This window comes from Halichoeres trimaculatus, unplaced genomic scaffold (genome assembly GCF_033239565.1).
Source record: "Halichoeres trimaculatus isolate MK-OKI-2021-1 unplaced genomic scaffold, fHalTri1.1 fHalTri1_scaffold_14, whole genome shotgun sequence".
In the NCBI taxonomy this organism is placed as follows: domain Eukaryota; kingdom Metazoa; phylum Chordata; class Actinopteri; order Labriformes; family Labridae; genus Halichoeres; species Halichoeres trimaculatus.
In genome coordinates this window covers 21,144,294-21,162,317 of record NW_027437192.1, presented here as the reverse complement: position 1 = coordinate 21,162,317, position 18,024 = coordinate 21,144,294, and the positions used below count along the sequence as shown (strand labels likewise).

The window sequence follows — 18,024 nt, the reverse complement described above, 5'->3', positions numbered from 1 at the left end:
GTTTTCTCACTCTCTCCTTATTCCAAGTCACGGTCAGTTTTGTTGTTGCATAAAATAAGACACTTTGGAGCACCTTTAATTATAAGTTACCATTCTATTTCCACCAAAGCCTCTGACTATATTTTATTAATTCCTCTCTTTTTATTTACCAAACTCTGCACTTTGATAAAAGAACACTGTTTAATTTCATTACCATTCATTAAGTCATGAGGAGGTAAAAGTACTTTCCCCATTTTTATGCATTAGCAGCAGGAGATAATGCCAAACAACTGAAACCAAAACCTGCAGGATTATATGATTAATCCATCTCCTCACAACCCTCCCCTACACTTATTCAGCACTGTGTGTGTGTGTGTGTGTGTGTGTGTGTGTGTGATCAAGTCTTTGTACACACACGTCTACACCATACTGTATGCACACATGCATGCCCATACATAATCACCCCTGGTTAATACAGCCCATGCAGATCTTTAAAGGTCTAAGGTCAACTCTGCCGTGTGCTTTGGATGCCGTCTGTATGAATTCCCCTCTCATCCATTTCTCTCTTTGACCCCCACCCTTCCCTCCCTCCCCCCTTGGTCTCACTCTCCCCCCTCTCTTTTGAGCACTGCCACCCAGGCTTGGCCCTGACCCAGACCCACATCTTTAAACTGAGCCATCATGCCACGCCACGCCATGCTCTGAGCCCGGCCACAAGGCCCTGATTAAAAACCATGACTTCAAACTTTCCAAGCTGTCAAAAACCCAGTCAGAGAGGGACAGACGGAGAGGGAGACAGAGAGAAGGACAGACAGACAGAAAGAAAATACATAAAATCATCCACTAACTTTTCAATGCGTCATCTAAGCTTGGATTTGTGTCACTCAGGAATAGGAGTGTGTCCGTCTCTGAGTATCTGAGAGTGTGTGTGGCTCAGATGGTGATCAGAAGTCTGTGTTTACCTCTTGGACAGCGATGGTGTTTCATTAAGTTCTAATGAGGAATGGATGGATGGATGGACGGGGGAAGAACACTGAGTAAACATTGATGCTTGGGGGTAAATCCTTTTGGATTGAGCTAAAATAAACAAAAGATGGCACAACACCTCAGCAAACCTATAAAACAAACACTCAAACCTGTGTACAGCTCAGTGTCTTAAACAATCAGAGTGCAGTTTCACTTTAAATTTACACTTTAAATTCTCACATTTTAAATTAAACTTAAAGAGACTGGTTTGTTTGTTCCATTAGTGTAATCTGATTCTTATTTGTTTAAAAATATGTGTTTTTTGGTGGTTTGACTTTGAGGAAGGGCTAAAGTTTATGTGCCAAGAGTGCTCCCTGCTGGAGAGTTTGAGAACAGCAGGCAACAAAAACCCATCAATGTATCAACTTTAAAAAGCTGTCAAAATATAAACTTTAATCATGTTGTAGAAATTCAACTTAAATTTTGCTAAAGCAACAAAAATATTTTAAAAAGTCATTTAAAAAACAATTGGAAAGACTTTCCTCACTTGAAAATTGTAGCAGGGGTTTATATTTTTGATTGTGTTCATTGATCTCTTTTTCAAAGTTGTTTTGTGAAAAGGTGCAGGAATTTATAACATAGGAGAATAAGGTGAAAGAGGCACAAACATTACACTGTAACAAGTGAAGTGAAACAGAGCAGTGGGCTGCAGGCTAACTGTGGCAATGAACCGCTACCCTCTCAAATGAAAATCCCTGGAGGACTGAAGAGATCTTAGAGAACAAGTGAGACCACCCAGGCAAACATCCAAGACTTACTGTTGTTTTACGCACGAACAAAAACAAGGAGGGGTAAGGGTGGAGCACATGTGTCACAAAGTCAAGTTCAACATAATTTGAGTGAAAAAGGAGAAAGAAGAAAAAGAAGTTGAGAAGAGAAAAATGGGGTACACATGAAACTGTAATCCTACCCATCTCAAGCACTTGTCAAGTGGCAAATATTATTCTGGATGATGGCCGTTTTGCAAAAGACGGTGAAAGAGAGAAAGCACAGGGGGAGAGATGAAGAAGGGGTTCATGTACCTTATACGGTGGTCACGGGGAAAATTGCAATCATCTGCAACTTCTTTGGACTTGCACTGTGATAGATAACTTTCTGATATTGAGAGTTTTTGAAAGATTTGACTGTCACAGACATTTTGGAAACCGCTTGGGACCCTGCATCAAGTTGGGGAGTGAAATAGGAGTGAGGTCTGCAGCCTTCTGAAGGCGAAGACGAGAAAAACAAAACTCCAGATTTGTTTTATGAAGAGAGAAAACTGAGAAGTGTTGGCTGATAATGCGTGTCTACAGGGCGAAGATGAAGAAGATCATAGAGAGTTAACTAATAATGATTTGAAGTAGAAGTCTAGGCTGTATAATATGTGTGAAAGTGACGAATACTTGGTTTAAATGTAAACTTAGAAGCCTCAACCTCAAGGAGATCACTGTTATAAATGTTCAAAAGTCATGAAATTAAGAGAACAAGTAAACAACAAAACATTGTGTTTGGGGTCCTCTGGGTACACTCACTCTGGATATTCTCTATTTGCCTTGAATTTGGCCTTTAAAGACACACACACAGACACAAACACACACACACTCTGGTCAGTTCAGTCAGTTGTACCCGCCTGCCTGAAACAACAACACTGTATGAGACAAGCACTTCCATATGTGGCTGCATGCACACATACATACACACACATCCACACAGAGAGAAACACATGAGAACTGAAATGTGCAAAACACACACTCATGCAACCACACTCCTCCTTCCAGGACCTTGAATGCTGCCCACAAACCCCCAAGTCATCTCATTTTTCTCATAGACAGGGAGTGTGTTACGTTGACTGTTTTTATTTGAATGCATCGTTTCTTTACAGGATTGTAGGAACTACCGGAGACAGACACACGAGAAACTGGCTGAGGGGACTGGGGACCTCAGTCTCAGGAGTTGTGAGTTTTTGGTTAAAGCCTCAGTCCACTGTGAAGCACAGTAATACTTTCCCTCCTGACAATGACTTTTATTAACCCACCGGTAAGAAAATATGGTGAGTGAGCTGCACACATTGCTCAATATTTTACTGTATTAACTGTAACTCTTGACTAAAGTAACCTTTTTCAAACTGTCACCAACATCACTCTCCAAACCATGACACACATATTAAAATTCCTCAACAGCTTATGAATACTGATCTCAAACTTTATGATCTCGTAAGGTCGGGGCTAGGAAAACATTTTCATGCTAACGCCAGTACAATATCTCAGTTATGCTAGCAATAAAAAAAAAAAATCGTCTGACATCGTGTCTCTTCGTCCTGGCAGACTAGCTGCGTTTTTTTTATATCTGGCACGCAGTGCACGAGGACTGATACACTAAGCGGCGAGCGCCTCATAGCCAGCTGTGGCTCTGCAGCGGAGGTAGCGCCGTTTTACGCCACAATGAGAACTAGAGCCTTATTAAGCGGTGTTTTTGTGTGAAAGTAACGCGCTGAAAATTCTCTAAATAAAGCGTGAATGCAGACCGATATCAGATTTTTTCGGTGGGAGTCTGTTTATATGTGTTTTTGGTCAAGTAAAAAATGGCCCCGTCTGAGTGCAGAGGAAACCGGCCGAGGAGCAGGGAGGGGGTGTTTGGTGCGAGCACTCTGGGCTTCTGCTGCACAAAAACACTGCTGTAGGGGTAATTTCTGCCCTAAACCTTGTGATAGGACCCAACTTGTTCCATCCCGGAGTATCACTTTAATATACAGTAGTTGATACATATTAGCCTGTTCAGGACATGTTAAATCTTAACGGCTTGAAAAAAATTTAACTGACTAACTGGACTAATATGCTGCCAGAGGTCAGGCTCATTTTATAAACTTTGAGATTGGTTTATAACTGCTCGATTATAGGATTATTTAGAGCTCCCAACTGAAGCAAGTTTGTGAGTGGTCGCTTTACTGGTGTGTGTGTGTGTATTTGCTTCTCTGTGTGTTCCTGCTTGCATGTGTGTTTATAATTTCCATGTATGTCAGTCTGCATTCATATAGCTACATGTGTGAATGTCTGGGTATGTGTTATATGTAAGTATACTCACACAAATGTGTGTTTCTCAGATTAGCACTTGGATGCAGGTTTTCTTGCGCAATTACAGGCCATTACCAGTCCACCACATGTCAAAAGAAAGCCACTTATTGCTGTAAATATACTTACGGAGTGCATTACTGACCAACTATACACTCAAGTTGTACAGATCTTGAAAACTAATGGGCCAGAAAATACAAGAGGGGGGAGAGACATGCAGAATGAGGAGGCGGGGGAGAAGAACACACAGACTTTTTCTTACAGATGCTCAGACATCAACACGTTCTCTTGACCTTGTGAACTTTAAACGCCTAAAACAAGGGTTTTTCCAAAGTTGCAACATCAAAATGTTCACAAACACATGAAGTTGAAGCTGGAGGGCTTGTGGTTCAACAAGAACAATTACTGCTGTAATACCATAACTACTGTAACACTGGCCTCTGCTGCTTCTCCTCTGTTTGTTTCTCTTTGTTTCCCCCCTCCTTCGTCCCATTGTTTATTCTGACCAAAGGTTTCTCCTTACTGTCTAATTCACGTCTTGTTGCCTTATACCTTTATTTCCACTCATTTTTCATTGGCTTGTTTTCCACTGTGGGTGGATCCTTTTAGTCTTCACCCAAGGAATTACTACATGGGATTGGTGATGACATTGAGAGAGCTAACATTGAGATTCTTTAAGTTCAAAAATTTTCTGTCAGAGTGCTGATGTTTATGGCCAAGAGGAGAGGAAAGTAGAAAAGGCTGCCCACAAGTGTTTTCATTTAACACATTCATGGCAACAATGTTAAGTTTGATCAAGTTTAAACCTTACCTTAAAACAAAAAACAAACAAAAAAAAACAAACAGAAGTGTAAAACCCTTCCATCCCTCAGGAGTGAGGCTGTTCTGCAAAAGCGTAGTGTTCACCACTAGGTCATTCGAATGTCCATCCTAACACAAGAATTAAACATGTTTAAAGACTGATTCAAAACATAGTCCAGGATTTAGCTCATTTCTTTGATTACACAGTTGTGATTTTTGTTCTAACACATCCATTGTAGCTGTTGGCTTGACACCAACCTCAGCTCTGCCTCTTTTTCCCGTCTTAAGGTTGATCTAAAGTCAGGCTGACTCAGCATTTCTAACATGGTGACCTCAATCTTTGGGGTTTTAAAATGTCTAGTCTGCAGAAACCAATGAGTGATGTCACAGAGACTATGTTAATGTTTTACACAGCCCATGGTTTAAATAAAACAGAGCTTCATTTGTATGACCTAAAACTCTGATGAACACGTCACTTTCACCGAGCTGGAGGGATTCACTGTTTTCAAGATTTTTTCTTTTCCTGCAAATCAGGAGGTAAACCTAGATCAGTTTTAATAAATACCAATTTAGTCAACTTGAACAGGTTTTTGGAGATCTTTGTAACCAGTGATTGTTTGGAGCAGCTGATTTACTGGAAACAGATTATTTGAATAGTTTCACACCCCCTATACAGACATGAGAACATCAATATCCATTTAATGCTTGTGCAAAGTTAATGTTGGTCAGTTGGATATGGAGATGATCTACCGGTAAATTCCAGTTTACTCTAGGAACATTGCACATAACCTAATATGTTAGTTTTTTTCTTGGGGTTCTTCCCAGAAATCTATAGAAGTTTGTGTTTTTCTCCAGTTCTGAATCTCACAGTGGCGCACCAGTTTTGGTTGCAACTGATAAATGTGTTTTTTTCATTTCATTTGGAAGACTTCATGTCAAATTATTAAAGTTTTTTGTTCTTTATTTGCAAAAATGAACAGCTTTTAGATGCCCTACAACCATTTTCTGGTGGTTTTAGCACATTGTAACAAGGGGTTTGTAAATACAAAAGCAAAATATGTTTTGAGATTAAATAATGTTTACTATAATATTCCTGAATAAAGACTCATCCCTTGTAAATATTACATTATAAATAATAAGTGCTAAAAGCATTAACCAACAAAACTCAAACTAAATTTTAATTTTTATTTGTTAAATTCTGTTTGGTAAGTAAAAACTTCTTATCTAACTAAAAGCAACTTGTCCCTCTAAAGAAGCTGTCAACACAGTTAGACACAAGATAGAGGCATGAAACACTACAACTACTTAACACACACTCAGTTTGACCTCAGTGGGTTAGGTTACTATCACACAACACATTAGACCCTACTTAATTTCACTGCTATGTTGTCAGACAAAGCCTCCATCCCTAGCAACAAGCATGTCCATTCATACTCATTAAGATAGCAGTAAATAGCTGGAGCCAACCGTGACTGGGGCTAATCCGATTGCCTGACACAATGAACACTCAGCACAGACAGATCAGTGAGCAGCCAGTGGGAAGAGGAACACACATAGACAGCTACACATCACAATTATAGACGGGCAATTGGTCACGGAAATGAAAAGCCATATCATTAACTAGTTTAAATGAGAGTCACACACACACACACACACACACACACACACACACACACACACACACTCCATGGAAGTTTCCAAACACAAACTCCTGTGTGGGAGACAAACACTCATAAAGACGGATCAAATCCAATTTGATAAAGCTGAGTCCATCACACGCCCTCCTATAAAGTACACTCTCGTCACACACACACATAAAGCCCGCCACCCTGGCATAGGGGCGTTTACAAGAACTTCAGAGGTCAGAAGTTCATGAGGACAAGAAGGCCGTGAGAGAATTCCTGAATCATTTATCATCGTTGGAAAGTCATCACTCTGTGAATGCACTTCTCTTTTCTTCCACTCACTTGATGACGACATTTATGGGGAACACTAAAAGTCTTGTAATACAAATCATATCAGTGATTCAAAAGCATCAATAAGAAGCATATGATCTCAAAAATCATTGATTCTTGACAGGACACAGAAAAGAATGAAAAAAAAGAGAAAAACCAAATCTCTGAGAATTACTCTTCCCAGTTTGACAAGTACAAAATTAAACTATCAACCAGTAGATTTTCAATCAACAACCATTATGGTAAGTTCCCAAAAATGCAAACCTGATTTTATATTGTTGGAGTTAATTTTGGCACTCTGTAAAATCTTAAAATTTAACAATAACAAATGAGAAAAAAAGCCATGTGCATTTCTAAACTTTGCAAAAAAAAACTAAGAGAATTTGTGATTGGTCGATTACTTCTTTGTTGTAATAATGCCTCTTAGTGATTGATCTTTCACTTTTCAAAGGCCTTTTAAACCGAGCCACATGTCAAAGGAACATGCATTTGTGGGATGAGCTGCAGAGCTAAGTTTGTGGGTTACGCCCGTTAAAAATGTATCAAGTCTTCTTTGCCAGTGCCAAAAGAGCTCATTCTGCTGTTGCTACTGAGTCTGGTTTAAGCTTCTGGTACCCACCACTGCTGCTAATCAGGTGCAAATCAGGAACCTGTGAGCAAAGGGCCCTGCTACAGTGGACAGTAGGTATGAGCTCCAAAAATCAGCATGTCATGTTAGACTAATCTGGACAGGACCTATGCGAAAGGGCAACTTTAAGCTGGTGTTCCATAAAAAGCAACACGTTGCAGTATTATTTAGCGTGTGATGGTGTATGGAGGCATCTTCCTCACTGGAGAAACAAAGCTTGTTGTTATTGCAATCTCAATGCAGAGATATTGAGATGTGATTCAGTGGCAATCTCGTATCTCCACAGTCTGAGATCGCCCTCTATCCTCCTGGATGGCAATGCTCCTGCCCATAGGCTGCCTCAGCATCATGCACTTTGTATGTGTTCCAGTGACATTTAAGAAAAGAGGTAATACTTCAAAACACCAAATCTAAAAGCTCGTAATGCAAAAACTATCAGTGTCAAGATCAGCAACCCTTCTAACTTAACATTCTGGTATCATTGTCAGATCAGATTTTCATAAAAGGTGCACCTACAGCGTTTAATATTTGCAGGTAGGGTCTGCAGGATTTTCCTGAAGAATAAAACGTCAACCTTTATAAACCTGAATAATCCTGCTCAATCGTCTCCTACTGGCCTCTATACATGTGTGTCTGTGTCTGCCTCAAACCCCTCCTCTGCCTGTATGTTGATGTTTTGGTTGTTTTGGGTGTTTGGGTTGTTTCCTGGGCAGACAGTAAGCATGGTTACATCAGCCAATCACAGCGTGCCGCGTAAGTGACTTTGTTTGTTGTAGACGTAGCAGGGAGAAAGAAAAACACAACCAAAGTGAAACAAAACGCCAAACAGATGAAGCTTTTTCTTAAACGAGAGTGAAGCTTGGCTCAACTTTCACTCACTTTTTGGCACGAAGAGCGATGCCTGTTGGCTTTCTACTCATCAGGTATGTGTCAGATACCTGTGATTAGCTTGTGCTAACATGCCAAGTCAGGTGCCCGGCTCTTGAGTCTTACTCATGTAGAAACAGGATGCTATGATGCTACAGGTGGTTGCTGGGCTAGTGAGTGTGTTCACATAGCTTCCATCAGTGGCAGTGGGTGTGTGCTGCCACTGGCACTGATGCAAGGAGGAGCCAAGTTTGAATGTTGTGTTTACTAACAAGTTACGAAAGTTCCTGAAGACCCTACCTTTAAAAGTATTCACCAAAGAAAAAAACTTAATATTTTAAGCAAACACTTCACCTTTGGCCTGAACAGTGATAACAAAGACTAAAAATCCAAGTTAGGGCTGTAATAATCAAGTGCACGACCTGCTGCTGCAAGCTGGAAATGAGCTGTGTGTTGTTTGCATGTGACTTTCAGCAATCAACAAAAGAAACAAGGCCTGAACAAACATACAGGCAGGGGAGCAGGCAGGTGCTACTATCAGCCTCTTTTCCCTCTTTCCAGAAACACACAACCTTTGTGGAAGCCTGCAAAGGAAAAGGTCTCCTGAGGCCAAGGTCAGCTCCCAGCAGACCACCACAGCTCTGCTCTGGCTCCCAGATGTTCTCTCTTATGCATACATGCACGGACACACTCAACATGGACACACAGAGACACACACACAAGGTGAGACCTCAGGAATAAGCTTAAAATCACCAACATGGAGCAAAACTACGGGTGACATCCAGTTACACTGTTGGTACTTCTTTGTATGTAAACAGGTTAGGTGATCTGGAAAAAGTAGCTACTACATGTTTCTTTGTTTGGGTCTCTGTTAGTTTTGTTTACCCATTTTTCTTGTAGAGTTTCCAACAGCTTTATTGTTTGTTTGTATTTTCAGTGTTTTGTTGCCCAATTCAGGTCTTTATGTTCACATGTGTCTGTATGTCCTCCAGCACACATATGTGAGCCAGGGCCTGTGCACTTGTTGACTAAATGATCTATTTCTGGGTCTGTCACGGAAACAGAGGACGGGAGGAGGGTGGATGAGGAGGGCTGCTTGGATGCTAATCAAGATAGACGTGTGTGTGTGTGTGTGTGTGTGTGTGTGTGTGTGTGTGTGTGTGTGTGGTTGCTGGTGGTGGAGGGGGGCAGAGGAATCCACACCAGACCATCTATTATAATGACAGGAAGCAGGAAGTACAACCCCTTCACAGTCACATGGCTGCCAGCTGTCTTGGCAACTACCAGGGGGAAGATAGAGAGGATGATAGGGAGCATGTGCGAGTGTGTGTGCTTATGTATATACACATGTTGGACTTGTCAGGCGCGATGGAGAACATGTAGGTGGAGCACTATTCGTAGGTGCATTCCTCCACGTGAAGATGACATTTCTGCATCTGCCCGAGCATCAGGAGGCTTTGAGTATAATAGAGAAAAGCAGCTGAAACTGTCAACAACCTAAATCTCTTTCCTCTTCCTCCTCAGACAGAAAAATAATCAACTATTTATGCCTTTACATCACAAACACCAGTCTGAGGCCAAACCCAGAGCAGGCTCACTTCAGCTTTTAACATATGGATGTGTTTAGCCTCTGTTGCTTGATGTACACATGTGCACACCCACTTGAAGAGACACATGTACGCACATACAAACTCGCATGCATACAAAAGAGCACGCATTTTCTCATGAAACCTTCCCAGACAAAACACCATGAAACTATAGTGTAATTTATTTTAACAATACCATTTCTAGAGGTTAAATGTGATTAAAAAAAACACACAGATAAGAGAAATTAAAGAGCAACACAAATATACATCCAAAATGTTCATCACTGTGTGTGAATGCATGCCAGATACACACAGTGAGGTTGTAACATTCATAAGGAATGATGTCAGGTGACTTTCATCTGTCAGACTACATATCGCTCCACGTTTTCAGGCTGTGTCCCGGCTAACTGTAAGAGTATCAAATTCAACCGCACAACAAGAACAATCATCGCAACTTGAAACCTTCTGCTAGCTCTTGTGACCTCTGGTAGCCTACAGACCCCAAACGAGAGCATAAATCTTACACTATAGATGATTATGTCTGTCAGGCATACACACACAACAACTCACCTTCAGACAGGTGGGCGGTGAGCGGTGTCTGTGTCTCTTTGCTGTAGGAGACCACCTCTTTGGGAAGGAAGTCTACTTGTGTGATCTTTGAGGCCCCCAGTCTCTGCATCCTGCGACTGAGTAACAAAGAAAAGATGTTGGTCTTTAAACTTAACCTGTCCCAGAAAGCATCATGATTTTACAGTTCTTTTATCACTGGTACCAAATATCTCTAGCAAAAGTTTTCTCAGCATTCAGATGATCAAACCTCCAGATTGGTTTACCCTTCATGTGAACTCTAAACAAGACTTTAATGATAAGTGACATGCATGCCAAATAAGGTAGTTAGCAGTTTCATTTGAAGAAGAGGAGGAAGAGGTACCCGAGCTCTGAATCAGCCTGCAGCTGCAGCACAGAGGGGTCTGTGTCCCACTGCAGCGTCCTGATGTCGCCAACAGGGGGGGCAAGAGAGGATGTGCAAGTTTACAAGCAGACACATCATAACAAACACTTGCACACATGTATCAATGGCGCACAAACACACTTTAAAGCATGTATGCGCACACTCCCAAACCCACAACCCCACTTATCTGGAGAACAGCTTTACACGGAAATTCCCATCGAATTTAGTGCAGGGCACTGTTAACGGAAAAATGTTTAGATAAGTGGATATGGCGTGGGAGGGCTATACATTAGGGAGACATTATATTTCATTATCCTTCAGTGTACAGGATTTATTTAAAGATCTCTGCTCATCTCTTGTAATAGATCCCTGGTCTTCTGCCAGGAATCAACAAGTTCGAACAAATACCTTTACATTTATGGACAAGAAATGTATCATTGTTGTGGGTATGAGGGTCAAAATAATTGCTCTCAGTGGGAAAACTATTTGACTTGATGACTTTTGCAGAAACAATTCTTCTGATGTTTCAATCACTATGTAAACCTCATATATCATTAAGACTGGCACCTACATACTCAGGCATCCTTGATTTGTTATGTAACATGATTTCTTTTGATGTTTCATAAGCAAACGTGGCCAATGATACATGAAAACATGAGCAATGTATACAGCAATATGACTTTTTTTTCACATTCACAACAACAACATAGATCATCTATGTACAGTACATATTCACATGTTGACAGCACATGAAAATCAAATAAAAATGACTTCATAAAGATTTATTTTTGCTGAGCATACAGTACATGACAATGGTCTTGCCATGCATGATAAATGAGTCAAACCATGATGAAGTTTTTGCTGTGTTGTTTGTCCGCAGCTTTCATCAGGGGAGTAAAAGCTCACAGCAAAATAAATCAGCGACTGAAAACTAGTTTTAGCGCAACGTGGTTGAAATCTACCTGCTGTGAAAGTACCGCTACACTTTTTGATGATACCTTTTAGGGCCACTGAGCACGCCCATTAGAGCTTCAGCTTGTGCCACGCAGCGCCAGGTGAGAGTGGCAAGGTATTTCTTAAGCCTGACAGACTGGCTGTTTTACAGTAACAGCGATGACACTTTAAGCAGCAGATTGTCAACTCTGTGAAGGCTGAAATGACTTCTGTGGCTCAACTCATGCGAGCAGAAATCTTTGGAGGTGGTGTTAAAGGGAGACAGTGGGGCATCAGACAGGAAGTCACCAGAGGAGGGAGAGAAAGACGGAGGGACACTGCGCTGTTCTGATCTTGTAAATCGTGATGGCAAAACATTGCTAAGACGACTGTCAACACTGTGGGTGCCTCTCTGAGTAAATCCAGCTAAAGAAGGGTGGGGGTTGAGGGGGTCCTGGGTTTGACGGGAAAATGCTTACCTTGAGGTCTGTACTTGGGACTTGTTTTTAGAGAAACCTGACCTAAGAAGGGACACACACATACACAGCCATAGATGGAGAAGCTCAAAATGGCATGCTGTGATCCAGGGTGGATTTGAGGGGGAAATAAAAAGGTTATCCCAGGTACACGGCAAAACTCAGCAGTTTGTTTAAGCCAATTTCTAAAAGTTCTCATGGAGAAAGTCTAATATAGGAGCACTGAGGTCTGCTGCTAACTTCACTCACTCAATCCTCATCCCCAAGTCCACCCCGGGCCATAGCAGATCAACACAGCACTGATGACCCCAGAGGGCGTCACTCACACTCCACCTCTACAGACAGCTGCCATCAGGAAGCAAATGGAAAGCGATTGATGACCACTCTCCTCTTAACTGTGGCTTTAAATCACCACAGCAGCCATATGCAGAACTAAAAGTGTTTTACATAGCAGGAGCATGCATGACACATGAGCTGGTAAGCACTATTGCCCTCACAGCAAACGTATGGTTTAATGTATGCTTAAGTGTCCCCTCAAGCTGCTTTAATCTTTATCAAACTCTCTTTATTTACAAATGACAACTTCCTGTACAATTTGACTAAAGCTGAGACTCACCTCAAACTCTGTCTCTCAGGACTAGATATAAGAGTTGCACAGTGGTCATCAAAACACAGTAATACAGAATGGTATGACAACTGACAAGTATGACATACAAAACCCTAACAGGGCGCCACAGCCTCACCGTTAGTGACACTCATCCTTACCTAAACCTGTTGTGCCATTGACGGGGAAAGAGACAGAATCAAAGTCAAAAGAATTCAAAAAAATCCCCTGAAGCAGCTTCAACTGCTGTGAAGTTTCTTTAACATGAGCACCTGGCATTTCCTGTCGTTTTACACATATAGGGTAAAGTTCACCAAAGTTTGATTACTTCAAGTTTAAAATTTAAACATGTTTCTTTATTGAAATAGGAACAACAATAATGTATTCTGGAGAGACTCTGAAAATGAACATGAGGACAGAGTCCAATATTTGTAGGTACCTGCTCGCTGCTCCTCCATCAGCTGAATCCTGGCTCCCCGTCTCACTGGGTGTGCTCACAGATTTGGAGGGGGACACAGGAGTCGGTACTGGAAAATAAAAATAACATGGACTTTAAGCTGCTGTGAGAAACTTACAGTGTTTATAAGTTTGTATGTACTCTAAGATCAATGATGCACATTGTATTGTCTTTCCTGTACTTTTCAGGTGTTTTATCTGACAAAAATGTTCATTTTGCTTTCTTTGACTGCCAAATATTAGGGATGCACGATATTGGATTTTTGCGGATATCCGATATGCCAATATATCGAACCCCTTTTGGCCAATACCGATACCGATACCGATACCGATACCGATACCGATACCGATAATCACAAGTTTGTTCGTTTTTTTCACTGTAAAGAAAGCTAAGTCTATCCTGTACTGGAATTTATATGTTACTCTTATTGTGACGGTCTTATTTGTTTAAGAAACACACATAAAACAAGACAAAAAACATTTGATTTTACCATAAATAAGAAATGTATTATTTTTTCAAACTCAAGACATTCAGTATTGAAATACAGAAAAATAATTTCTTTAGATCACATGAACTTTAAATGTACAATGCATTTTTAAACATAACCAAGTTGCATTTGATTATTTTAGAGCTACTGTAACAACCTGGTGACAGACACAGAGCTCTGCAGTGCAAATAAATGAAGTGCTACATTTTATTTAAGGAGCTTATTTTTCAGATGGAAAATAATAATAATCCTAACTGAATGGCACCTTATCGGCTGTGCATACCAGCAGAAATTTTCATATCTGCTGACACCGATAAACGTGTTTTTAAGCTTTGATCAGCCGATACCGATATTGTGCAGATAATATCGTGCATCCCTACCAAATATGTTAATCATCATTGATATTTGCTGTTTCTTCAATGTGCTTGGGATCTTAACCCCTCTCAACAGCTTGAGGTATCAAACATTTCTCTTCGTGACTCCTAAAGAAGCAGAGAATAGACTGCTAAAATAAGGAAGGAAATAAAGAAGGAAAGCATGTGAAGGACGAGTGATTAAACAAATGACACAAAACAAACTTCTAGAAAGTGGAGGAAAGGCATCAAGAGCATTTTTATATTTCCCGTTGTTTTATAAATTCAGCGGCTTTATTTGTAGGTACACCATGAATAAACATGAGCTGATAAAAGCGACCTAATTTCCAGGTGATGAAAGTGTAGTTACGGTGTCAGACCACTAGAGATCAGTGCTTATAACAGCTTAAAAGAGTTGGTAGACACCCATGGGACACAACTTGCAGACATGTGCAGGAGTAATAAAAAAGACATTCTTCAGCTGTCAGGCTTTTCTAAAAACAAGTGGGCTGGAGCTCAGATCAAAGTCTAGCATGAATACTATTCATGTTCAGTATCAGATTTAATACTTAGCAGAGTAGATAAAGAAAATAAAAAGGCGCTTCAACAAAAAAGCCTGAGAACAACAAAGTTGTGAAAGAGTTGGATTCAGTTTAACCAGAACAGACATACAATATGACCTTAAGGTGAAATGTCTGTCTCATCTGTTGAAAGTATAAAAATACTCAGTGAGACAAAAATACTGTTCTTGATAAAAGGAAAAGAATACTATGCTTTGAAGTTTTTTGAAATGCTGAATTTCAATGTGTCCATAATGCGATTATTTAGTTTTTAGGTAAGCAGCACTGGAGCAAAATTTACATATTTCATCATAACTTTATTTGCTATGTCTGCTGTTTGGTAAATGTTAAACCATTAAAAGATGAAACGGGTTTCTTGCAGCAATGAATCATGTTTGGTACCAATGTTAAAAAATCAAGGTTAGCTTTCGAGGAGGTTTTGTTATTAATGACTTCATCATCAACAACAAAATTGCAAGAGGAAAAAACTAATAGGATTTGTTGCATAGGGTATGAGTATTTTGTACCTAGTGGAGGTTCTGGTGAGATGCCAATACTCTGTAGCAGGGCCTCGGTCTCCCTGCGCTTGCGGTCTAAGTCAGAATCTTCTGGGGTCATCTCTCTCTTCTGCTGGCTCTCTGACTGCTCAGGATGCAAAGAGAAGTGACGGCTTATCTATCATGTGCTTAAAAAGACATTTTGACATCCAACGAGCAAGCACGTATTGATCAAAAGTCCATCACAAACCTTTCAGGACACAAATAGATGACTGTATTCACATATGGACTCACACAACCTCATCCTTTTTTGTGTCACGTCCTGACAAAAAGCAATCAAACACACAGACAGTACACACCAGAGTGCAGAACAGTATGAGTGCCATGTTGTGTGAAGTTACTCACTTTCTTCCTTACCTCTTTCTTCTTCCTCTCCTCCTCCTTTCTCTTTTTTTCCTCCCTAATCTGGGCGAGGCGCTGCTTCTTGCGCTCCAGCTCTGCTTTTAGGTCGCTTTTGTCTGACATGGTGTCCTATGGGGCTGAGGATAGAGCAGGAATGAGCTTACACTGTAATAATATACTCTGGTTTCACTGTTACATGATACAGTATAGAGAATAAAGTAGGTGTTCGTCCTATGAGCATTGGTGGGCCTCAAAACCCTACTGGGTGTAGCTTTTATTAATTTATAGATCTTAACTTTCAGGTTAAGAAATTATTAAGATTTAATGTTGACTGCCATCAATGCTGTCATACTCAACTGGGGCAGATTCATGTGACAGCTGTACCCAGTTCTGAAGAACTAGTTCAGTATTTGGAGGCTATTTTTTGCCAGGTACTTAAACTTTGGAGTCATCAATCCACTGAAATGTTTTAACTGAATGTGAAAATATTATAAAGCTCAAAGACTACAATTCAGGTAAGAGTCCCATTATATTAGAGGGGAAGGGGTTGTTAGGCCCTTGAATTAGGCTAACTGACAATTCAGGTATAGGGTATCTATTTATAGCCGTACTTTTTTGCTGAGTGTTAGGCCACCGTCACTTTCTGAGACAATGTATATGAAAAGATGTCACTTAACCCCAGACGTCTGACTGATAATGAGGGCTATTATCTCTTATAATAAAATAATAATAATGAATTGGCACCAGAAGAATGCAAGTAAAACTGAGGCATACATACACTGTCGAAAAAATGAACACCTTGAAAGCGATTTATGTTAGCAGGCAAAAGGCAATCACTGCTAGCTAATCACAGATTTGCCTGCATTTATACGTACGTCAAAAGGCCTGGCAGCGAATGCAGCTGCAAAATTTGACATATGAAGCTGATGTTTTAGCAGAGATAAGAGTACAATGTACTGTTTACATCCACTCGTACCTTGTCCACTTGAACTGATAATGTGTCACACGGCAAAGATGCTGTCTCACTGCTGCACCCCGACACAAAAAAAATCAACACATCCTCAGGCTAACATCAAATCGAAACGAGGTCCTCTTCAACCCAACGAGCAGGTCGTTTGAACCATACAGTGGGGCGTTCAATGACGCTGGTTAAAACAGAGCATTTCTGCGGTTTAAAATACCAAATAATGCACAGAACAGGTGCACTGCACGCCGATACATCCCTAGGAGGAGCAGATGATGTAGGGAAAGAGAGGAAATCCCACCTCCTTTGACACGCACTGTCATCGTCTCATGGCTTTTGTAACGTCGCCATCTTGTGGCCGTTATGAACACGCCAGCCTTGTGCTGATGTGGAGATGATACTTTTACTGAAGTCTGTCTTTTTTCAATATTCAGTCAAAACCAAATCCCAAATATCGTTTCGAATATACAGTTCAAGGCATAATGTAGAGAAGCTTGAAAATAACTGTTGGAATTGCATAAACCTGTGGATACTACAGTTTCATTTTCCTTCAGAAGAATAATTTTCTAGTTGGCTTGAAGACTCCAAAATTACCAAGACTGTGGGCAAAGCATAGTGCAGGGCTTCATGTATCTATACGCTTGATGATGAAAGCTTGTGTAATGTGATATATGACACCAAGTAGACAGACTAAAGTTAATGTAAAAGAAAAAGTTCTGACTAAATTCTGACTATCAAATGACGGGAAGTGCTGCTTTGGTGAATATCAGCAAGTAGAGATTTGATAGTACCAACTATGCTGCAGGCAGTGTACTAAAGAATAACAGGTGCTGACATACAGTATGAGGGTGAAACCTTGGGTTTAATACGGCATTGATTTATCCTTTCTAAAAGCACTATTTGATAGTTAAAAAAAGAAGGAAAGAAAACAACAACAGCAGCAGCAGCAGCAGCACCACCACCACCACCACCACCAATACCAACAACAACAACAACCCCTTTGAAATTTAACTGAAAATGATCAATGTTAAATGTGCACACTTTTTAGTACCCTTCAGTGGCAGACTTTTATATGGTTTAATTCAAGGTTACCTACAAGTGCACATTCTAAATACTTTAGTGTGCACTTTTAAGTACCACACTTACATTTAAATCTTTATACTGCATACAAAACCATGCTATTGTAAAAGTTTTCTCGTAAGTGCACATTAAGTTGTACACTTAATGCGTATTCTATCGACACACTATTACATGCAATTGTCATTAAAAGTAGCCTATTACAGTACATTACAGTACAGTAGTACAAGTAGATCTGCAGTGCCTTTTGGGTCATAGAAATGGTAAATATATATATATATATATATATATATATATATATATATATATATATATATATATATATATATATATATATATATATATATATATATATATATATTGATGTTTCTTC

The 18,024-nt window shown here is 40.2% G+C and overlaps 1 protein-coding gene across 4 annotated transcripts in view; it reads right to left on the bottom strand.

Annotated features, from left to right (window-relative positions):
• The window catches only part of dync1i1a (dynein cytoplasmic 1 intermediate chain 1a), a 70,111-nt gene extending 53,238 nt beyond the window's left edge, over positions 1-16,873 (bottom strand). The window contains exons 1-7 of one of the 4 annotated variants that reach the window (XM_074686461.1): positions 16,587-16,873; positions 15,614-15,747; positions 15,239-15,353; positions 13,294-13,381; positions 12,254-12,295; positions 10,821-10,880; positions 10,460-10,575 (exon numbers count right to left, since the gene is read on the bottom strand). In XM_074686461.1, coding sequence (XP_074542562.1) covers positions 10,460-10,575; positions 10,821-10,880; positions 12,254-12,295; positions 13,294-13,381; positions 15,239-15,353; positions 15,614-15,733 — 541 coding nt within the window. In that variant the 5' untranslated portion in view covers positions 15,734-15,747; positions 16,587-16,873. The remainder of the gene's footprint in view (positions 1-10,459; positions 10,576-10,820; positions 10,881-12,253; positions 12,296-13,293; positions 13,382-15,238; positions 15,354-15,613; positions 15,748-16,586) is intronic. The other 3 variants (XM_074686463.1, XM_074686464.1, XM_074686465.1) reach the window with 3 other exon arrangements.
• Between the last annotated feature and the right edge of the window lie 1,151 nt (positions 16,874-18,024).